The 23,007-nt window shown below is 43.7% G+C and overlaps 1 protein-coding gene and 1 long non-coding RNA gene across 4 annotated transcripts; one reads left to right on the top strand and one right to left on the bottom strand.

Annotated features, from left to right (window-relative positions):
* Positions 1-1,826: 1,826 nt before the first annotated feature.
* hif1al (hypoxia inducible factor 1 subunit alpha, like) lies at positions 1,827-21,506 on the top strand. 2 transcript variants are annotated; one of them, XM_047391114.1, is made up of 15 exons: positions 1,827-1,983; positions 11,989-12,179; positions 13,245-13,492; positions 13,755-13,839; positions 14,024-14,139; positions 14,981-15,165; positions 15,264-15,370; positions 16,136-16,283; positions 16,391-16,653; positions 16,750-16,901; positions 16,985-17,083; positions 17,167-17,330; positions 18,245-18,356; positions 19,073-19,187; positions 20,073-21,506. In XM_047391114.1, exons 1-15 carry the CDS (start codon positions 1,949-1,951, stop codon positions 20,138-20,140), a joined length of 2,088 nt encoding a protein of 695 aa, XP_047247070.1. In that variant the 5' UTR covers positions 1,827-1,948; the 3' UTR covers positions 20,141-21,506. The 2 variants fall into 2 exon arrangements, with proteins under 2 accessions (XP_047247070.1, XP_047247069.1); XM_047391113.1 differs by having other exon boundaries at positions 20,049-21,506.
* On the bottom strand, positions 6,921-9,262 carry LOC124883784. 2 transcript variants are annotated; one of them, XR_007042313.1, is made up of 2 exons: positions 8,294-9,262; positions 6,921-7,441 (listed from the first exon to the last, which is right to left on the bottom strand). It is a non-coding gene; the product is annotated as an uncharacterized LOC124883784 (long non-coding RNA). The 2 variants fall into 2 exon arrangements; XR_007042314.1 differs by having other exon boundaries at positions 8,711-9,262.
* Positions 21,507-23,007: the final 1,501 nt, after the last annotated feature.

The following is a 23,007-nucleotide window of genomic DNA, read 5'->3' as shown; positions in this document are numbered from 1 at the left end:
TTTGCTTAGTTCCTCGCTGGTTCGTTCTGTTACTACCCCGTTCCCTACCATGTCTATGCTTTGTTTTGCTTCATTTGGAGACTATGCTACGTTTTTGCTATGTTTTTGCCTTAAGTGACCTGCAGAGTTCATGAAGTACTAAGATGCGGCTACCAAGCTCTTGTCTGCGCTTTGGTCCGACCCACAGTCCTCCCCCGACATTACGAACCAGCCAACAGAACGAACCAGCGAGGAACTAAGCAAACAGAACAACTAATATACACAGAGCACAGAGAGGGGAACAAAAGGCAGGTAATCAAAGAAACAGGGAACAGGTGTGACATGGACGCAGGGAGACAGAGGGAGCAGGTGAACCTAATAAGACTAAGACATGAGGAAAGGGACTGATTAACAAAAAAGTGAAACAGACCTAAACGAAAACTACAGACCAAGATAAAACAGAATCAAGAATAAACATGAACTAAAGGAAACCGAGAACTGGAGGTAGCACAACAACCTAAGATCTAAGGACTAGCAAAAGAAACCATAAAGTCCAAAAATGTCACTCCATGACACCTTCAGGTCACTGGTGGTCCAAGGTTTGTTTTTGGGGAAGCATCTCATGGTTCTGGTGGGGATGATGTTATCCACACAGAAGTTTATATAGTCTGTTACACACTCAGTCATGGCATTGATGTCCTCTCCATGTGGCTGCCACAGTGCGTCCCAGTCTGTAGCCTCAAAGCAACCTTGCAGAGCTTCAGCTTCCTGTGACCATTTTCTCACAGTCCTCTTTATTACAGGTTGCCTCTGAACAAGGGGCTTATATTTCGAGCAGAGAAAAACAAGATTGTGATCTGATTTGCCTAGAGGAGGTCTTGCTGTAGAGATGTATGAGTCCTTGACATTTGCATAAAACAAATCCAACATTTTGAATATCCCATCAGATACAGCACACTGCATGTCAATACACTGGAACATCGTTGAAATGTTCATTTATTTTAACAATTCAAATTAAAGAGTACAATCCAGAACAGAGTGTGGTTTATTTCAAGCGTTCATTTCAGTTAGTTTTGCTGGTTTACAGCACATGAAACCCCCAAATCCAGTTGCTAGGGAGATTACAACATAACATAATACTAATAACAACAGATGCAGAAACTAAGTATGGGTTGGTTGGGGCTCATTTTGCATAAATTACTGCATCAATTCAGCAAGGTATGGAGGCAATCAGCCTCTGGTTCTGCTGAGGTGTAATAGAAGCCCAATGCTCATCTGGTTCTGGTGTCTATCTTTATCTTGACAATACTCCATAGATTCTCCATAGGTCAGGTCAGTTTGCTGGTAATTCAAGCACCGTGGTTACAACAGTAATTGAAGCACGTACTGGTGGTTTTGGCAGTGTGGATCGGGGCTAAGTCCTGCTGGAAAATGAAATCAGTATCTCTATTAAGCTTGTCAGACGTTTGAAGCACAACGATACTCTTAGATTTCCTGATGGACATCTGCTTATACTTTGGACTTGATAAAACTCAGTTGACCAACAGAAGGAGATGACATGGCTCCTCAGATCATAACTGATTGTGGAAACGTTGCACTGGTTCTCAAATAGCTGGGATTCTGTGCCTCTCCACTCTTTCTAAGATGGTTCTGATGTTGACTTGGCTTAGCACAAGGAATGCTGCAGTTATAGGTTATGACCCCTAGCACCAGCCTAGTTTGCCTATGCCTTTGTTAAGAGACCAAGAGGATATAGTGGATATTCACTTGCATTATTTTTCACAGCGTTAACGAACAGCGGCGGCGCGGCTCTTGGGCGCGGCTTTTATTCTGAAAGGGTCAGCGGAAGTAGCTTGTGCTAGCCGTTGCTACCTTGCCTCGCGCAGTGGTCTGTTTATTCGTTGTTTTCCTGCGCTTCAGTCAACGTCGTAAGAAAACGAGAGCCTTTGCTCTGGTGTTCTGATGAAACATGGAGAAGGAGGATGTGGTCGTGGCGGTTAAACGGTGAGATTTTTACCATTTTAAATCAAACTGCCGCGTTTAAATGGTTCAGATGTGGGAGAATTAGCTCGAAATATCCGCAACGACTTCGGCTGGGGGGGTGACGGAGCAGCCTGCGGGAGCAACAGCTGCTGCTCCCTGGTGGCTTGATTAAATAAATAATCCTCTGCTGCATTTTTAAGTTTAGCTCTCCATTTAGTCGCACTGCATTTGCTGTAAAAATGGCCGAATTGCTCCTTTAGGAGATATCTGGCGTGTGGGTGGGCTCTGCTTCATGTTTCTGCGCCATTGTTTACGTCACAGTCACGGATGAAGGCTTCCTGCGTGAATTTAGCCTTACTTTTAATTCATGTTGCTTTGAGCAGAGATGTCTGCTGAATTTACGTTTTTGTGCACATTTGCGCCTTGTGTTTACAACATTTCCTGTAAAACTGACCTGCAGGAAGAGGTCAAATCGTTCTTCTTTGGTCTGAGGACTTCCAGGGGAAACCTAAACTATGTTTATATTTTTGTGTGATGCATTATGATCTAATTTGAATGTCTTGAAGTACACATTTCTATAAAAGCCTCTGTGAAATAATATCTCTGTTTTTGTTCTATTATATGTAAACGTGGCTCTTTTTAACTTCAGAGTTTGTATTTGTGTCCCTCCTCCCGCTGCAGGAGGACAGTAATAAAGCTGAGCTGCTGGTAATTCTCCATTTTTCCAGTAATTATAATTCACAGACATGACCACAATCCAGATTAGAGTCCCAGCCAGGTTGTGGGAGGCTGTAACATCAGAGCACACAGAGGCCATAAACACACAGATATTTAAATCACCAGTTTCGTTAAGCAATAACAGATCATGGCCACAGTTTGTTCTCTGATCGAGGACAGTGTGTTCTCTGAAACTCCTCCCTATTACCAATTTCTGTTTTTTTTATGTTTGTTTTGTTGGGTCTGGACTGCAGAGTTCCTGCAGTCTAACTCTCTTCCTGTTTGCACATTTTTAAAGACTTTATATCACTTTTAGTTTTACAGCTTTGCAGCAGAATCGTACTTATTTTGCAGGTTTTCTTTAAATTCAGAATCCAGTCCAGTTGGGGTTTGGTTAACATTGTGCATTTCAAGCCTGTTGCTGGATGTTAACAAATGGTGCATTTAGTGTGGAAGTTTGAACTCACTTGGCTTAATTGTGTTGCGGTTGTAGGTTAGAATACTAATGGGGTTTACTAATAGTTGTGATCAGTAACCTTGCTAACTACAATGCAGGCCTATAGACATTTCTAACAGAGGGACTCTATGTGCAAAACATAAGTGTAAATATGTAGTTTATTTCTGCAGCTATCAATGAACCTGCGACGATGGCAGCCTCGGAGCTTCGCTCTCTCTTTGTTTTTGTATTTTGTGTGTTTTTATGTTTTTCGAGCCACAATCCTGTGGCTTCATTCAGTAGAGAGGATCTTCTCAACATCAGAAAGTCCTCTCTTGGGTTTTTTTCACCATCTTTCATCGATCCGAAGTTCACTGAGCTCCTGGCGAGCGGAGCTGCAGCTCTATATGGGATACTGCGCCAAAAGCGCCAGAGTGGAAACCATGCTGGTAAAGCTCCGCAAAAGAGGACTACGAACACCACTGCCTTCAATCCACCTGGCAAATGTCCGCTCTCTAAACAACAAGATGGACGAGCTGCTTTCTTCTCACCGGTAAAAACACGGACCTCCGCGGATCAGCGGTTCTCTGCTTCACCGAGACATGGCTGAGTGGAAACATCCCGGACCGCGCACTGCTGATGCCGGACTTCCAGCTGTTCAGAGCGGATCGCAGCGTGGAGCTATCAGGGAAGAGGCGAGGAGGCGGAATCTGCTTTTATATAAACAAAGGTTGGTGCAGAGACGTAAAAGTGCTGGGAAAAACATGTTGTCCTGATCCGGAGTCATTTTCTATAATCTGTAAACCGTTTTATTCACCGAGAGAGTTTTCCTCGTTTATAATAATTGGCTCATATTTTCCACCGCATGGCTGCACTTCTGCTGCTGAAAAACATCTTGCTGAGCTGATTACAGACGTAGAAAAAAAACACACGGACTCTTTCATCATAATACTGGGAGATTTTAACAGCGCAAACCTCTCCAATGAACTCCCCAAATACAGACAACATATTAATTGTCCCACCAGAGACAAAAACACACTGGACCATTGTTACACAGCTTTAAAGGACTCATTTAAAGGACCTTCTGCACCTTTGGGAACAACAAGCCATGGTTTACTCCACACCTCAGGAATCTGCGCAGGGAAAAGGAAGAAGCTCACAGCAGTGGAGATCGGGTGCGGTACAGGCAGGCCAGGAACAGACTAACAAAGGAGATCAAAGCAGCTAAGAGAAGCTACAGTGAGAAGCTGAAGAACATCCTTTCTACTGGTGACACTTCAGCTATATGGACTGATCTGAGAAACCTGACTGCCTATAGGAGCCCCTCCACCCATCCTGAACAGAGTCGTCTCCTGGCCAACCGTCTGAATGGCTTCTACTGTAGACATGACAAGAAGCCATTCACACCTCAAATCATCTCCTCCACATCCCATTCAGGAACAAGTTCTTCCCATAAAGCAACCAACCCCCCACCTTCAGATCCTCTACCTGCACTAAAGATCTCCGAGGAAGATGTAAACAGGCTCTTTCAGCTCATGAAAACAAAGAAAGCTGGAGGACCTGATAACGTCTCCCCATCATATCTGAAAGCCTGTTCAAATCAACTTGCTCCGATCTTCACCTGGATCTTCAACAAGTCACTGGAGAAATGTGAGGTCCCCTCCTGCCTCAAACGATCCACCATCATCCCGGTTCCCAAGAAACCCACCATCGTAGGATTAAATGACTACAGGCCTGTAGCCCTGACGTCTCTGGTCATGAAATCCTTTGAGCGGCTGGTGTTGAAGCACCTGAAAGACATCACAGGCCCCCTGCTGGACCTCCTGCAGTTTGCTTACCGAGCAAACAGGTCGGCAGATGATGCTGTTAACTTAGGTCTACACTTCATCCTGCAACACCTCGACCACCCAGGGACGTACGCCAGGATCCTGTTTGTAGACTTCAGCTCGGCCTTCAACACTATCATACCAGACATCCTCCACCAGAAGCTCACCCAGCTCAACGTCTGCATACAGACAGCAGGTGGATCGGCTGGTACACTGGAGCTGTCAGAACTACCTTGAACTGAACCCACTCAAGACTGTGGAAATGGTGGTGGACGTTCGGAGAACACCACCCCCATACACCCCCCTCACCATCCTCAACAACACTGTATCAGCCGTGGACCACTTCAGGTTCTTAGGAACCACCATCTCTGAGGACCTGAGATGGTCTTCACACATAGACACTGTTCAAAAGAAGGCCCAGCAGAGACTGTACTTCCTGAGGCAACTCAAGAAGTTCAACCTTCCACAGGAGCTGCTGGTCATCTTCTACACTGCCATCATTCAGTCTGTCCTGTCTTCATCCATCTCAATGTGGTTTGGATCATCCACAAAACAGGACAGGTCCGGACTGCAACGAATAATCAGGACTGCAGAGAGAATAATCAGAGCTGACCTTCCCTCCATCCAGGACTTATACAGGTCAAGGGTCAGGAAAAGAGCTGCTAAATCTCTGCAGACCCCACACACCCTGCACATAAACTGTTCAGAGTTTTACCTTCAGGTGGCGCTACAGAGCACTGTTCACTAAAACCAGCCGCCACAGAGACAGTTTCTTCCCCCAGGCTGTTTCTCTGATGAACATTAAATAGAGTACAAAACAACAGCATGCAGATGTTGCAAATGCACCTTTTTATTATATATGCGTATATTTGTACATTGTAAATATGTATATTCTGTAATACAAAAACAGAACAAAAGAGCAAAGTGTACCGGAGTCAAATTACTTGTTTGTATGTATGAACTTGGTTAATAAAGCTGATTCTGATTCTGATTCTGAATATCCTTTGTAAATATGGCAGCCATGTTGGATTTTAAGGTCAGGGTTCTTCACATATCAGACTTCATCGTGAGCTCCGGTTGATTTTTTCCCCCCTGCTTTGAAATCTAAAAATCTGACTCCACATGTGTGCATCTGATTTAATAAGATAAACTGCAGATCACTGCAGTAATAACTGCCTGTTTGTTTGGAAGGCGTCAAAGATCTGAACAAATGGCAAACACAGATATTCCTTAGAACTACAGATTACAGCAGCAGCGTCCAACCTCCAGTCCTCCAGGGCCGGCGTCTGAACTTTGGTCCTCCAGGACCGCTGTCCTGTGGGTTTTAGATGTGTCCTTGCTTCAATGCAGCTGATTCAGATGGTTCAATTACCTCCTCAGCATGTCTTCTTGCTCTGCAGAGGTGATTCAGGTGTGCTCAAAGAGAGGTTTGTCTCTGCAGCCGTGATCAGGGGAGCATCAAAATGGAGGCGAGGCAGAGAGGACAAATTATGTGTTTTTTGGATAGAAATGATCCTGTTAAATGGCATTAAATCCAACATCTTCTACACAAAATAAAATCTACTTCATTTAATGTATTTATGCAATCCTAATTAATTAATGACGAGGTTCAGGCTCCACATTTTGGAGCCTGAACCTCCTCAGAAATCCAGATCTTTGTTCGACAGACTGTGGCTCCAAGCCGTTTCTCACCACCTGGAATGACTTGTGATGCAGCAGAATATAAGGGCTTTCAGGAACTTCTGTGAGCTACAGTATAGCCGACATTAACCTGTTTATGTGTCAGATCACTGCGTGCTCTGTTGCTGTAAAAATAAAACAATAAGCACATCGACTGTCTGGGTCCAAAGTCCATTTAAAGGCTGGACGCTTCGTCTGAGTTGGATTCAACTTCAGGCTTAGATCAGCAACATTTCATCAATGTTCTCATGCCTCAGCTTCACTCTGCACTGATTACTCTGCATAAATCAGACTAAAAATCCAATATATCTTGTTTAATTTTTTTTTTACCTTAATTAAATCAAAATAAAAAAAAATGTTCTGCCATTTCTTTGCCTCTCTGTCGTCTCTTGACCCCTGAGTACTTGTGGTGACCCCTGGGAGTGGCTCTGAAAGCAAAAGCACATTCCTCCTTCAGCCCCAGAAGCTCCTCCATTTGAATAATCTGCTGAGCCGATATGCAGCTCTCAGCTGGAGTTTTTCTGAAGCTCATTCCTCCGCAGCCTGAGGCCCAGTGAAGTTTCAGGACAGCTGTGGGAGTGGGCATGGCCAGGCGTGTCCACACGGCAGCGATTTTTGGACTGTAATCTGGATCTTCTCTGCGTCTGTGGTCCGTTGTAACGTGATTAAACTGAAAAGTGTCTCCGCCTGTTTACGCGGCGTGTTTTTGTTCTTTTAACAACACGCCAGAACTTCCTGTTCTCGGTACACGGTGTACTTCAGTTTAAGGACGTCACTGTGGCTCAACAGCCAGGTGGAGTTCAGCTGCAAACTGGTTAAACTGTAAAAACAAGAAGGAGAACAATTAAGGCCAAATGATCTAAGCGCTGTTGAAATCTTCAGCCAGATATGAGGTCTGTGGGCTCTGATAAATGAAACCTGTGACTATATTGTATAATATTAGTGTTGAACCTGAGATTAAAGGGTGTCTTATGTCTCAGGTGTATCCTGATGCAACCTCCAGCCTGCAGCAGTTCAGGTTTATGAAGCAGCTGTCAAAACATTTAAAAGTTTTTAATGCATTTAAAGTGACGGAGCAACCCAGCGTAGTGCAGTGATCCTAGCAGAGCCACTGTCTTTTGGGGAACGTCTCCACCAGCTTTACTCGGCTACACACTGAAGATTTGTTTGTGCAAAATAGCTCAACAGATTAAGAGCATTTGTGAAGGTTTTCATGCTTTGCCATAGATTTTCACTTGGATTGAGGTCTGGACTTTAATTGGGGCATGAATGCTTTGATCTAAACCGTTCTGTATGTTCAGGGTGGTTCTCCTGCTGGAAGGTGAACCTCCACCCCAGTCTTAGGTGTTCTGCAGCTTCTAACAAGTTTTCTTCTTTGCCCTTGATTTAGCTCCATCCATCAATCAACTCTGACCAGCTTGCCTGGCCCTGCAGAAGAAATGCACGCCCCCTCAGCATGATGCTTCTACCACCATGTTTCACTGTGCTCAGGGAGATGTGGAGGTTTATCTTTCCTACATTGTTTTGCATGTAGGACAACAAGTAAAATATTTCTCTGGTTTGGAGCGTGTTCTTCTGCATTCCCTCCATAGTCGGTGGCACGACTGTAAACCGGCCTTTTTGCTATTTTACCATTAAGACCAGACCTCAGGAGGGCATGACTAATAATTACCTAGCTGACAGATTCTTCCATCTGAGTCTGCAGCTCCTCCAGAGTTGTCATGGGCTTCTTGGCTTCTTCTCTGAGTGACGTTCAGATGACGGATTGATCAGAGCTTGAGATATTGACCTGTCGGCTGTGATTCTTGGTCTTCATGATGCTGGTAGTTCTCTAACGTTCTCCAACAAACCTCTAAAGCCAGAAACAGAACAGCTGGATTTCTACTGGGGTGAAATTACTCCCAGTTGGACTCTGGTTGCTACCGGATCTCAGTGGCAGGAAGGACGCTGTTAGCAGAAGAATAAATAACTCAAGAACCTTAAACCCGACTAGTCAGCCTGACTGGGTTGTTTGGGTGTTCTGTTTTGTTCTGCTTCTTGGCTGCAGTAATGGCATTCGGGATTAAGCGTAACTCTACTCTGATCCTACCTCTGATGTTCTGGCTGGTTTCAGGTGGATTAGCTGCAGAGACAAACTGGGTGTGTCTGGGTCACGGTTGCTTCTTCAGCAACCTTCTCCTGGCTCCTGGACACATTCCACCAACCTCCACAGAGGTTTTGTTTGACTGTAATCAGCTCCAGGTATTTGACATCTGACCCCTCGCTGACGTCATACATGCCGTTGAAACACGCAGTAAACATGAGCGTCGTTGGTTTTTCTGAGTTCAACATGCCTGTCGTGCTTCTTCCTTTTCAAAACGAGGAGGTAAAGAGGCCCTCTGTGGTTACTGAAAGGGAGAGGAGGAGGAGCACCGCAGCTTCAACTCTCACCCACCTCCCTCCTCCCCCTGCAGGAACTTTCACAACATCTCACTCCCTAGGACACGTGAGCACGTGTTGGCCACATGAGCCCTCAGGCATGTCAATGAACGGTTCTGTTTCTCTCAGAAGATGGTGCTGGGAGTCTCAACCCAAACGAGGCAATGTAGTCGGAAGAACCAGCAGGAACCATTTAGGTGTTCTGCAGCAGAAATCCCCTGATACTGGTGAGAACTAGGGCGTTTTAGATGGTTCCTCCCGGCTGAAGTTAAAAAAGAAACCCTGCAGCTCCAGGAGTCAGGAAGGATGTACTAAACATCTCGGATGGAGCCGTAGCTACCCTCCTCTCCCAGCCTGATGATTCCTCTGCTGCTTTAATCAACTAACTGGTCAATAACAGCGGAACTGCCTGCAGAATGATGACGACATGTGAAAGCTCCCATTTGTCTTTTACTCTGATGGAAACCACCAGAAATCCTCCTTTGGTTTTCCATTTTCCACCTTCCTTCCTCTGAGAGGAATGTCATGGTCTCCTACAGTACTGAGCAAACAAAGACACCGGGTTTGAGTATGATTTGGTCCACAGTGGCGACTTGAAGCAGGCCGAGTGTCTGAGTCATTTTTTTTATTTGCTTCCCACAAAACGTTGGAGCGTCTCTCTGTGATTTGTTTTATTTCTGCTCTGGTTCTGATCCTAATCGAAGACTCAGAAGGTGCAGAGTTTACTGGGTCTGCAGAAAACCCAGTAAGCAACCACCCACCCTCCCCCACCGCTCCATATTTGTGCCTGAACTCAACCGTAGGAGGAGGAAGAACAAGGGGCTGGTTCCAGGCTGCGCCCCATGTCACAAGTTAGAGATCCTGCTGGTATTTTTCCACTGGGCTGAACAAGATTGTTTTGCCTTTGGACTTGTGAAGTGGGCGTGGGACATGCATGTTTGGGTGGACTGACTGTGCCTCAGATTTTACTCAGATTAGCTCAAACCAGAGCAACGTTTTCCTTTTCACTGCTGTCAGAATCATCATAACTCCGTTAATTAATGGCTGAATGTGACATCAACTCGTTGGTCTGGAAGGGTTTTACTGTCCTGACATTCTGTTACAACCTGAAATCTTTCCCATTAAAAATGCACCGATCAGGTTTTTACCGGCTGATGCCGATTTCTGGATTTCATCCGCTGATTTGGATTTGGACTCATTCTGATTTTCCCTTCTAACGCATACAAACATTCATTTGTGTTTTCATATCATTAATGTAGCAAATATTGACCAGAGAACAACAATAACATTTTATTTAAAATTGGAAGGAAATTAAATTCAAAATAGGTCGGTTAGATTTCACTGAACAGGTCGATCTAAAAATGGCCGCCAGATTAGTATAATGCACATTAATTATTCTTCAAGCCGCCAACGCCGAGCTCACGTCTCCATGGAGACAGGCGGCGAGGGACTGAAATCAGAGTCTTCTGCAGGTTTCTGGGGCCAGTTTGGGGCGGCTCGACGTCCACAGAGGAGTTTCCTGCTGGATGCAAACAAATAATCGACTTACTATTAATTGTTAAGTAATAGTTTGTGTTTCACATATTTTATTCTGTTCATTTTATTCTATTCAGTTAATTAAAATGTTCCTGTTTTGTTATATTTTAATAAATATGTCTCAGTTTAATCATGCGTGAGGAAACCACGTTTCTGTCTGTTCAGTCAGTATTTAATACAGCTGGTACAATAAACAGTTAAAATATAATGAACCCTTCAGGTTGTGGAGCGAGTCTCTTAATACAGGAGAAAACTCGGGTTTTTAGGAAAATGGGCACTTATCAATTAATCGTTAGTCGATCGATAAGATCATCATCTTCAGATTAAATTATAAATCAATAACTTTCATCCATAGCTTCCTGGTTTGTTTTTTCCTGGACTGAGATGAACAAATTGAGAGAATGTTGCTGTTAATATTGACCCGGTTTATCGGGGCTGCGTGTTGGATCGTTGCTCTTATGTTTTTGTGACTCCATACCTGAACAGAAAGCCGATCCGTGTCTGTAAATAACCTCAGTCGGATCTACGGTGCCGCTTCACATTGTGTTCTGCTCTGCTGACTCTGTGAAGATATTTCTGGTCTGGCGTCTATCTGCTGCTGGCCCAGGTTCTGGTTGTGATTTCCCAGGCCCGACGATGAGTCACAGTGAGCCTGTTTTTATTGCTTTGTTTACTTTAATCGTTCCTGTTTCTGCTGACGGGAACAGAGGCCAGGGGTTTGCAGCTTGTTCTTTGGTTCTGTTCTGAAAACAATCAGAGAAGCTGGGCTCTCCTCTCGTCCCGGCTGCATCGATCTGGGTCAGAGGGAAGCATGAAGGAAGTGGAAAGGAAGGGGGGTGGAGGTTTTGGAAGTATCCCAGCAGCTGAAATAGAAAACGTTCTGTTCTCTGCAGTTTGGGACATTTGGTCTCAGTTCTGGGGTTTTTTTTGCCCTCGGCTGCACTGTGAGTCTGGAGAAATGTTCACTGAAGCCAGCCCTGTGGTCATCACCATCATCACCATCATCACCATCACCCCAGCACAGAACATAACGTCCGAGTGTGTTTAGGATCCCAGAAACTGCAGGATGCTGGAGCAGATTTCTTTAAAATCCTCATTAGTTTCATGTCCTTCAGAGCAGATTAGGATAAAAGTTTTCCAAGGAGGCTGAAGTTTAATTCCTTGGCTGCTGAGAAAGACCCTTAGAAACGATGCTGGAACCTAAATGGGACTGAAAGGGAGAATATGGCTGTAGAGTAAAAACATGGTGCATAAAATGTCTATTTGTAATTCCCTGCTGGTTCCAGACTGCAGGAGTTGCTCTCCTTTTCTTACCCTCACTCCCCTCCTTTCAACCTTCTAATAATACTCCTCTGATTTTTCATCTTCGTTTTTAATGCTTCATTCACGTCCCGATTCTTCCTCCTCCTGCAGGAGCAGCTCGGAGCAGAGGAAGCTGCGCTCTCGTGATGCGGCCAGATGTCGGCGCAGTCAGGAAACCGAGGTGTTCTACGAGCTCGCCCGCACCCTGCCGCTGCCGCGCCGAGTCTGCACTCACCTGGACAAAGCTGGCATCATGAGGGTGACCCTCAGCTTCCTGCGAATGCAGCAGCTCCTGCGCCCCGGTAAGAAAGGTTGATGGGTTGAATCCTCTAAAGGTTTTGTGCTGATAAAAGCATCAAGTTGTCAGATTTTACAAATGTACAAAAACACATCGTTATTAGTTATTAAACAAGCATGAAGCAAAAAAGGAAAATCTGCGAGGGGCCCTGTGCTGCTGCAGAACAAGCCCGCATCATCACCCCTCCACCACTGTGCTGCTGTCGGAATGAGGTGTTTGGGTTTCCTCCCAACATGTTGCTGTGCTTTATGACCAAACATCTTGTTTTTGGTCTCATTTGTCCAAAGGACATTGATCCAGAAACACAAAAGAAGCTTTCTGCTTTAATGCATCTTCCTAATTATTCAGTATTCCTCTAATTTTCCTGTCCTGAACCTGAACATGTATCATGCCAGCTGAGGTCTGCAGACACTGAGATGGAGCTCCTCTTGTCTGAGCACTTCACGCTCTGACATTGGGTTGGTCCACGCCTGGGAAGATCAACTCCACTCTTGTGAAGGATCTTTTCCTTTCTTGAATGATGAACTTCAGATACTTTAGAGATGACCTTTCAACCCTTCCCAGTGTCATGCAGCAACAGTTGCTTCTCGAAGGTCATTGCTGATGTCTTTCCATCTTGACGTTGTGTTCACATGTACCTCTATGCTCCAGAGCAGCAAACTGCCAACACTCACACTGATGATGATCAGTAAAGTGAGTGCTTTAATCATCAGCTGGAACCCTGCTGTGTCTGTCAGTGGGAGCTCAGATTGTCTTTAATCCTTAAAGCTCCTCCTGAGGTCTGGTGAACCTTCACCTGTAGCCGCTCTGATCCGGTCTCGTTAGGAGTCCGTCAGGCTACAGGACACTGAAGCTAATTCCCCTCTAACGTAATTGCGTGCATCTAAATTACAGACGTCAGTATTGTGAGTTTTGCTTCTGCTTTTAAAGCTGAACCTGTTTTAACTGCAAGCCTGAAATTACATTTAATGCCACAATATGCTGATTAAAGATCGGTAATCCTGCATGTTTAAATAAAATATTAAAGACGCATTAAAATTGAATGTTTTATTTTATTTTTTCCCAACAGAACAAGGTGTGGAAGAGGAGAAGGACGAAGAGGAGAAGGACGAAGAGGAGAAGGACAAAGAGGAGAAGGACGAAGAGGAGAAGGACGAAGAGGAGGACAAAGGGGAGAAGGACGAAGAGGAGAAGGACGAAGATCCGATGGACGGGTTCTTCCCTCAAGCGCTGGCTGGCTTCATCATGGTGATGACCGAGGAGGGGGACATGGTCTTTCTGACGGAAAACGTCAACAAGCACATCGGCATCACACAGGTTCTGCGTGGTTCTTACTCCTCTTATTCTGAACAAATGGTTCTTTAACTGGACAGTTCTGAAGGAAAGCCTCTACTGGCTCCTAGTTTATGTAAATGGGTCATCCTTGTGTTCTGATCAGATTAATCATTAGATTGCTGCTGATTATCTGAGCAGCACCAGAAACATTGCAGAAACACTTCAAATAAACTTTTTAGCCAACAAATTAAATGTTTATTTTGAGTCTGTGACCAGCGTGTTTTTCTGTTTCTGACGTCCACAGCTGGAGCTGCTGGGTCAGAGCATTTACGACTTTGTTCATCCCTGTGATCAGGAGGAGCTCCGAGACCTCCTGACTCCACGTCCAGGTCTGACCCGCCGTTCATCTCTACAACACAAATCCCTGAAAACAGAAGCCAGGCTTAGGTCTCTGTTTTCAGCATGTGGGGAGCAAATTAACTTATTCTGAAGTTCCTACGGCCTAAATATTACATTTTCTCCCTTTTGTAATTTCTGTGTGTGAAACACTGATGTCCTCTTTAATGTTCTCAGGTCTGAGTAAGAAACTGATGGCAGAACAACCGAGCGAGAGAAACTTCTTCCTGCGGATGAAGAGCACCCTGACCAACAGGGGGCGCACCGTCAACATCAAATCTGCCACCTGGAAGGTAGGTTCTGACACACAGAGATGCTGTACGGTCAGGAGGTTGATCAGTATAGTCTGCTATTAATCCATTCCTAACCTGCATGAAGGTGAAGCAAATCTTTGTGGTTAAAAGTCAAATTAAAAGGACAGAACCCTGAAATTAGTTGGTGTTTGTACAAACAGGATAGAAACAAGCAGTTTCTCCTCACATGGACATTTGAAGGCTTTTCACAGACTCCAGACCAGCTGAGAGGTCCTCACTGCTGGGGTGTAAAAGCTAAATTTGTCCCAATATGTGAGGCTGAGGTCCAGGCTGAAAGCGATACGAGTCAGTAAGTGTATCTCTGAAGGGCAGCCAAGGTCTCCGGACGTGCCTCTCCGTCAACACTTCATCTGGAGATATCAGAGACTCAGAACACGTCCTGCCGAACTCTGCAGTGGACCGGGACTGTGACCCTTTAGTTCCAAGACCAATTCCAGCGGATGTTCCCCCTCAGTACTAATAATGAAGGGTCCTAACAGGTTGCAGGAGAACATTATAGTCATTTCTCATTTTCTACCGCTTCTTCCATAGCGGGTCGCGGGGAAGCTGGTGCCTATTTCCAGAAGTCTATGGGTGGGAGGCGGGGGACACCCTGGACAGGTCGCCAGTCCATCGCATTTTATTTAAAAAAGCTCATGGAAATGCCTTTTTTGGTCTAAAAGACTTTTTGCAAGGAAAATGCCTGCATTTTCAAAGCCTGAAGTCCACAATATAGTTCTTGTTTTCTTAATGACGTCAAACAGGCAAAGTGAGACATCTTTTAGAAAATAAACGTATTGTTCTTTTAGGATGGTAATGACAGTTTTATTTTTCCCTTTAGGTGCTCCACTGCACCGGCCACATCCGTCCATTTGGCGGCAGCTCGGCGTCGCCCCCTGCAGCCAGAGTGATGACGCTGCTGTGTGAGCCCATCCCTCACCCGTCCAGCGTGGAGTTCCCCCTGGACACCTGTACCTTCCTCACCCGCCACACCATGGACCTGCGCTTCACTCACTGCGAGGGCAGGTGGGATGCTCAGCTCTGCCTTCATGGATAAAAGGAGGAAAAAATAAGAAAAAATACAGTTTTTATTCTGCAGATGTTTCACTTCAACATGTTTTTAGGGTCACAGAGCTGGTGGGATACAAACCTGAGGACCTGATTGGACGCTCAACCTACGAGTTTTATCATGCGCTCGACTCCGATCGCGTCAAGAAGAGCCTGCATACACGTGAGTTAGCTGATTAATGATTTAAAATGTTAAAAAAGCTGTTGACACATAATAAAAATATTTATATTGTGTAAAAAAAAAAATGAGGACAAGAAATCTAGTTTTAATAAAAGCATTGGGGAAATATTAAAATAAATTACAATGTAGAAGTAAAGAAATATATAGAAACTGTTAAAATATAAAGCATAAAAAGGCAGTAAATAAAATATGTATATAAATTTAAAAATGTTAAGAATTTAAGTTAATACTACATAAAATGTGTAAAATTAAAGTATAAATTCTCCAAGATAATCCAAAATCTCAATTTAAAAAAAACTTCACACAATAAAAATAGATACATATAATTAAAAGATTAACACTAATTTAAAAATACAAATCTAATGTTAAGAAAAAAAAGTTAGTTTTATTACAGATGTGAGGAAAATTTGACTAAATTATAGAAAGTTTTTAATCTAAAATTTGAAAACTTGAAAAAAGGTTAATAAATGTTAAAAATAAGTGAAGTAAATGTTGCTACGAAAAACCTCCAATAATGGATAAAAACTGATTATATAATCAATCCCAGGAACAAAATCATGTCTTTGGGAACAAAAAAACAGAATGAAGTTTTGTGAATATTTCCCCTTAATGCAGTAAAACTAAATGAATGCTGACATGATCTAATATGTTGTTTGTGTTGAACTTTAACTGTTTCTCCAGAAAAATAAAGCTTTGCAACATTAAACATTTGAATAGTTTCGTCCTCTTCCTCTCCTCTCTCTCCAGTGATCTCCAAAGGTCAGGTGAACACCAGCTGCTATCGCTTCCTGGCCAACAACGGCGGCTTCGTGTGGGCGGAGACTCAAGCGACCGTCCTCTACAACAACAAGACGTCGCAGCCTGAAGCCATCGTCTGCCTCAACTTCATCCTCAGGTGCGCTGAGCGTCAGAGAGCGTTTATTTTCAGAGCGGTGACAGGAGGAGGGAAATGGAGAAGCAGCAGCTGCTTCTCTAACAATCATCCCTGATGTTTGTTTGCAGTGCTGTGGAGCAGCCAGACGTGGTCTTCTCCATCGAGCAGACCAGCGGTAGACTCCTGCCTAAAAGCGAACCTCTCTCCCAGGAGCACGACGCAGACGACAGCGGGATATCCGACACCTGCGAGTCCGACGGGGAGCCGGTTGGCGAGAAGGACGTCGGCAGCGGCGACGTTGAGAAGCTCTTCTTCAAACTGAATGAGAAGCCAGAGGAGCTCCTGCAGCTGGCTCCTGAGGCAGGAGACGCCATTGTGCCGCTGAGCAGAGGTGAGACCGCCGTTTATCGCCTCCCCAGCGTTTAGACCCCTGATTGGACTCTTCGTTTCAAATCTTTTTAAATGCTGCTCATTTTGTCTCCATCAGCTCCAGCCGAGCTGTCATTCTCCAGTCCCCAAAGTCCAAACACCGTTCCGGACCATCCTAAAGATCTGTGCAGCCCACTGCTGAGGCAGCTGCTGTCGCCCATCTTCGACGGCCTGAATCCGGGCCAGGCCTCCTCTTCTGAGCCCGACCTGGTAACCTAACTCCTTCCTTTAACTGTTTAACCTACTGGAAGCTTCAGGGTCTGATTTAACACCTGATCTCCGTTTGGTCTCAGAGCCCCTGTGAGGAGGAGGTGATGGACACCAGCGAGGTGGAGAAGTTCTTCACCGTCTGCCCAGAGGATGTTCAGAAGAAGAAACGAGGTGCTATAGAGGTGGGAAGCAGTAAATGGATCAGAACACATTCCTTCATTCTACCTGATCTTGGTTTAACTCCCAGTTTTCCATCTTTTCTCAGGACATCGAAGGACAGGAGCTGGAGATGTACGCGCCTTACATCTCCATGGACGACGACTTCCAGCTGACCTTCCTCAGCGATTTGCCCGAGGAAGCAGACAAGCCCTCGACCCCGTTGTTTGAAAGCTCCGATGTGACTCCTGCAGTGACCGTTAGCAGGAAGAGGTGAGTCGGATCACTTCCCATCAGAACAACCGGAGTTAGATCTGGTGCCTAACTCCAGTCCTGGAGAGCTACTACCTTTCATGATGCGTCCCTTCACCAGCACACCTGAATCAAATAAGTGGCTCACTACCAGGCTTCTGCAGAGCTAAATGACTGCTGATCTAGAATATCTAGAAGCTCTCTGGACTGGACTGGACTGGACCTGGGCATCCCGGTTCTTTGGAGATCCAAATGCAGAAAAACTGAACAAGAGGGAAAGAATTAATCAGATTTTTGTTTCATTCCTTTTGAAGGGTCACCACAGGAAACCCAACATTTTTAAGTGACATAATTTTACATATTTAGTGTTTCTCTCGTCTAAAACTGAAGAGGGCGCCAGAGGAAACATTTTCCTCCTTTAATTTTGCCAGGTTAGGGTCAGGGTCAGGGTCAGGGTCAGGCTGAATGTTTTCAGGCAGTTGGTTTAAATAAATACAGACACTGTTTTATAAATGCCTTTTGAATGAGAAGCAGGCCCAGAGCATCACAGATCCCCCACCATACTCAACAATGGGCACCAGCGTGTTTTGTTTCTACATATTTGTTCCTTTTTTTTTATTATTTTTGATGCACAGTCAAACTATTACTGAACAGTTAAATATTGATATTTCTTGTGCAACCAGCAGAAGCTACATACAGCTGCTTTGATTCTTTAAAAACTTAATTTGTTATAAAAAGGAACCCGTTTTTTTCTTCTGATAAAAAATTAAATTGAATAAATAATAAATTAGACAAAGCAATATAAAAATATCAATTTTCAGGATTTTCATGTACTTTCATGTAGCTTAAAAACTTGTTTATTTACCGTCTGAATAGTTTTATTTTATGTATTTATTTCTCTACTGAACGCAGCTGTTTGTCCGTCTCTCGTTCAGGACTCACGCCTCGGACAAAGAGACGACGCCTCAGCTGAAGATTCGGGACAAGAGACAGAAACAAGATCCGTCCTCGATAGAAGAAGAACTTCACCTCAGCCACAGACTGCTGGTGAGTTCAGGAACATCTGCTCCACTGAGATAACGGTACCTGAGCCACGAACATCCAGGAACCTTTCCTCCATATTAACGCCTGTTTTGGTTGTTTTGACGTTAAAATTAAAAGCATTTAGATTTAGTTTTTCTGCTTTGTCAGCAGATGTCCTTTCTTCCTGGCAGAGAGCGGCAGCTTTTTAATTTAAATGTCCAGATCTTCCACCGTACCTAACAGTAGCTGTCTACGTATTTAGTTTTTGCTCTGAATTTGTTCATCTTGTTGGTAAAGTTATAAAGAAGAAATAGCTGAGAAATTCTCCTCTGTCGTCATGAACTGTAGCAGCGAGACCTCATGCTGGTCATGAGGATCTGCAGACAGAACATATAAAATATGTCAGTTTTTATTCTAGAAATAATTCATTTAGATGCCAATTAATGCTAAAATATCTGGAAAAACACATCTGATACTTGAAAGATATTTTTACGGCACTAGTGGCCTTTATTTATTTTTGACAGTAGGTAGACAGGAAAGAGGGGGAGACATTCAGCAAATGTCGCCAGGTCCGGGACTCGAACCCGGGACGGCCGCTTCGAGGACTGGAGCCTCCGTATATGGTTGCGCGCTTAACCCCTACACCACCAGCACCGCGCCAACACATCTGATACTTTAGATTTCAACAACAATGTAGAAACCTCTCTGACATTTTTCTTTTTGTTCAAATATTTGTTCAGGGTTCCCTGGAAGACACAGACCAGTCGGATCTGATACTGGACTCCGGACGCAGTCAGCTGCTCACAGACAGGGATCCGGTTTTGGGAGGCGTGTCAGAACTGTGCGACACTGCAGGTAAAAACAAACGCTCTAACAGGAACCTCCCACAATGCATCTGCAGACTCTGATTTAATGTTCTTAGAGATCTCTTAGAAGATCGCTGAAAAGACCGAAAACTCTATGGTCTGATGCCCCTGGTGGCCACAGACGCATACAGCGCTTTACTAAAAGATCCCTCCTTAAAGATCTAGACCCTTATTTGAGATTTTATTCTTAATGTCCCACTTCCCGTTTTCTCTCCTACGTGGGATTCAGGCAACATAAGCATTTAACCAAAATGAGGAGATTGACACAAGCCTGTAAAATAAATAAATGGGTTTCTAAATGTACCTGAGGGGTTAAAATCTGTAGCATCTGGGAAGAAGGAAGTTTTCTCATCCTAAAAAACACTAAACCTTTATATATGGAAACAAACTTAAGAAACACTGAATCTAAAATGTGCAAAGCGCAATACTATAAACACATATGGAATTAAATGTCAAATAAAAGACACATCTGTGGTACCAGTGAGGCATTATGGGATACGTAGTTTTGGTGGCGCATGCTTCCAACTTTGGCCCATGGGTCCCAGTTTGACTCCTATTCCCTTAACGGGAAAACAGGGATTAGCAATTAAATGTTCTTAGAAAGTCTGATCAATTTAAAGTAAAAATTACTAAAAATGCTTCATTTTTATTTATATCATAGCGATTGTTAATTCTGCTCCTGGTGATTTTGTTTAAAACGATTTTTTTTCAGTGTGATTTTCTGCTTCTGCAACAAAAGAGTTTTCACATTAAATCATAATGTTCGACATGGATGCTTTAAATCCAGATTCAGCTCCAACATCAGGTCTGCACCATCAGAGATCTTTCCTTCACCTTTTTTACGTTACAGTGACTGCATCTGTGTCTCCTGCAGCTCTGATGAGGGACATCTTCACTCCTCGTCCAGCTGACCTCTCGCCGCCGCTCTCACCGATGACCTGAAGTAGCTCCGGAGTCGGCTCGACCTCCGCAACCAGAGCGAGAGAAGTCGACGCTGAATCTGTCTGCAACAACAACTCAGCAACTTAAGCGCACACATTTAAACAAACCACAAACCTGTACGCACAAGATTCTTGACTCGCACATACTGCGTTAACCATGCTGTAGGGGTGGAGCTGACCTCGTCGCTTCTAGCAGAACCGGGACGCTCTAGAATGTTGGGTTTTGTCGTCAGTCTCGCTGTGAACCTGTGAGCCGCTTGGCGCCGCCTGTCGCCGCAGTCTGTCGGTGAATAAATGTGAGAAATCCGTTTCCTGGGAAACGCCAGGTGGTGCTAACTTCCTCCATCTGGAACAAAGGTTGAGCAGTGGGGACACATTTGAAACATTTCTTAGTGCAGCTAAATCAAATGTATCACGTTTTTCATTGTTTCGAAGGTGAACAGTCACGTTTCATTTCTGAAACATTTTCACAATAATCTGCTGTTTTATTTTCCTAATTACACCAAAAACCTTTCAAAAAAAAAAAGCAGCGAATATCAGCGGCAATGCTGATCTCAGTGGCATGTTTTTCTGACTTTTTATACTTTTCCTTTTTAAAAAACGATGCATTAACCTTAGTTTGAGTTTATTTCACATCTTCAGTACAAACCCAGGGTCACCAGCCACCTGTAAAATCACTCTGGTGACGTTTGTTTTGACCTTCCAGACGTGCCAGAGGGGCGGGGCTCATCCAACACTCCCTATAAGCTAATGCGAAGCGATCAATCACAGAAAATCTTTAGTAATTGACTTCCAGACTTCCCAGTGACTCAACCGCCTCCTCAGAGGAGCCTCAAACTGGAAAATTCAGCAGATTTTGTCCAGAGTTGAGTGAAAATGATGTACTTTACTAACCCGCTTTACTGAAGCCATTATTAGCTAAACAAAAGTAGTGTTAGCATGTCTATGCTTGTTAGAAATGTGATTAAACACTAGTGTTTTCTTTTTTCCATTAAGTTTGATTTTTATGACGTGTAACAAATTATACCTCAGATGGCTGAACTGAAAGTCGACTCGTGTCTCAGCTGCAGCGTGTTTTAATGAATTAACCCATAAATCGACGTGAAACGTTCAACATGATCGATTCAGAAGATGCAAACAAACCAAACTTCGAATAAAAACTGCCAGGTTGTTTCGTACACAGCTCTGTGCCTCCTCTTCATGCAGTAAATCTTTCATTTAAACTGTTACCTTCACACTGATTCTGCTCTAAAGTTCTCCTGTATTTTACTCTTTAGAGGGAGAGGGTTCATCAATGTTTTCCTGAATCTTTACTGTTTATCCTGTATGTACTATTGAAGTAAATAAATCTGTTTAAAAAAAAAAAAGCTGCTTTGTGAATTTGATTAGCTGTCAGTAGAAGCTGTTCGCCTGCACACATCTAGGCTTTAGGTGTAAATTGCAGCTCATGAATCTGGTGAAGGAGGAACTACAGCAAGAGTCATCGGGTCTAAAAAAAAAAGCAGGAGTTGTCAGTTTGTGAACACAACATCAAGGTGGGATCAGCAAGGACTTTAGAGAAGCAACACTTGCTGCACGTTAATCTGGAAGGGTTATAAAGTCATCTCTAAAGTATTTTAAGGTCATCATTCAAGAAAGGAAAAGATTCTTCATGAGGGGAAAACATTTGAGACAAATCTTTCCTGTAGATGTCCCAGTTAAAGTCAACCCAATGTCAGAGCGTGAAGTGCTCAGAGGACAGACTAAAAACCTAGGAGCTCTTATCACAGCTCCTGCAGACCTCAGCTATTTAGGTTCAGGACAGAAAAATTAGAGGAATACTAAATAATTCCTAGAAAAGGTTTAAGCAGAAAATCACCGTAAAGATTTCTGGACAGATGAGACCAAAGAAGAGCTGTTTGGTCATAAAGCACAGCGACATGTTGGTAGAAAACCCAAACACCTCATGCCAACTGTAGCACGGTGGTGGAGGGGTGATGATGTGGGACCCGGGCCCCTTGGCAGATTTTCGTTTTTGGCCTCATGGTTGTTAAATAACTAATGATGGTGTGAAAATCTCTTTTGTATTTTTGTCTATTTGAGATTAGATCGAAATCATTTTAAAAACCGACAAAAGACCAGATCCTGTTTTTAGTCTAAAAGCAGAAGTTATTGAGGTTGTATTCTTTTACCTCGTCTATGAATGTAAAACTAAGTAATACCATGGAAAAACTTTTGTTTTTAGGTGCTAAAGTTTAAAGAAATAGAGTCTAAATAAAGACATGATGTCCTTTAGATTATTTTAACCCAGCATCTGTCTGGGCCAAATTTCTTCCACAATAATCGGAGAGACAGATGAAGTCAGACAGAAAACGACGGAGACTTCATCATGTCTGTTCATTGGTTCGCCGTCTTGTGAGGCTGAGAAACGTTCCTCGCAGCCATGTTTGTAGTTGATTTATTCCCTGTTCCTTTTTCTATAGTTAATTAGTTTTCCTAATTTCTCGTCATTTTTGCTTAGTAGTTTTAGTTGAGTGTTATTGGCCTAGTTTAAGAGTTATTTTTGTTAAGAAATTCTTATATTTTGGAGAGAAGTTGTTGTGGGTTATTAATAGCTGTTAATAGCCAAACCAGACCTATCATTGCTTAACAGCCACAAAGTGATAAATTAACCAAAATCACATTTTTAAGCTGCATTGTGGGATTTTTCTGTTTCCTCTCCTGCCGTTGATCACACACATCTCCTCACAGGCATCATATGACCGCCCACGGTAGTTAAACTCATGATGATAAAACAGGTATTTTTTCAACAGATAACTGATTTGTTGTAAATTCTTACCTTTTTTTGGAGTATTTCTTTCATCACTGAAGGGATGGATTCATGGTAGC

This window comes from Girardinichthys multiradiatus, chromosome 18, assembly GCF_021462225.1.
Source record: "Girardinichthys multiradiatus isolate DD_20200921_A chromosome 18, DD_fGirMul_XY1, whole genome shotgun sequence".
In the NCBI taxonomy this organism is placed as follows: domain Eukaryota; kingdom Metazoa; phylum Chordata; class Actinopteri; order Cyprinodontiformes; family Goodeidae; genus Girardinichthys; species Girardinichthys multiradiatus.
Note: the sequence above shows the minus strand (reverse complement) of the source record. Positions and strands in the feature narration are given on the sequence as shown.

Bases quoted from the DNA above. Each gene is read 5' to 3' on its own strand.
- hif1al (XM_047391113.1), top strand. From the start codon at position 1,949: ATGGAGAAGGAGGATGTGGTCGTGGCGGTTAAACG. The intron at 15,371-16,135 runs GTGAGTTAGCTG...CTCTCTCTCCAG, and splicing joins CAAGAAGAGCCTGCATACAC to TGATCTCCAAAGGTCAGGTG. The intron at 18,357-19,072 runs GTGAGTTCAGGA...ATATTTGTTCAG, and splicing joins ACCTCAGCCACAGACTGCTG to GGTTCCCTGGAAGACACAGA.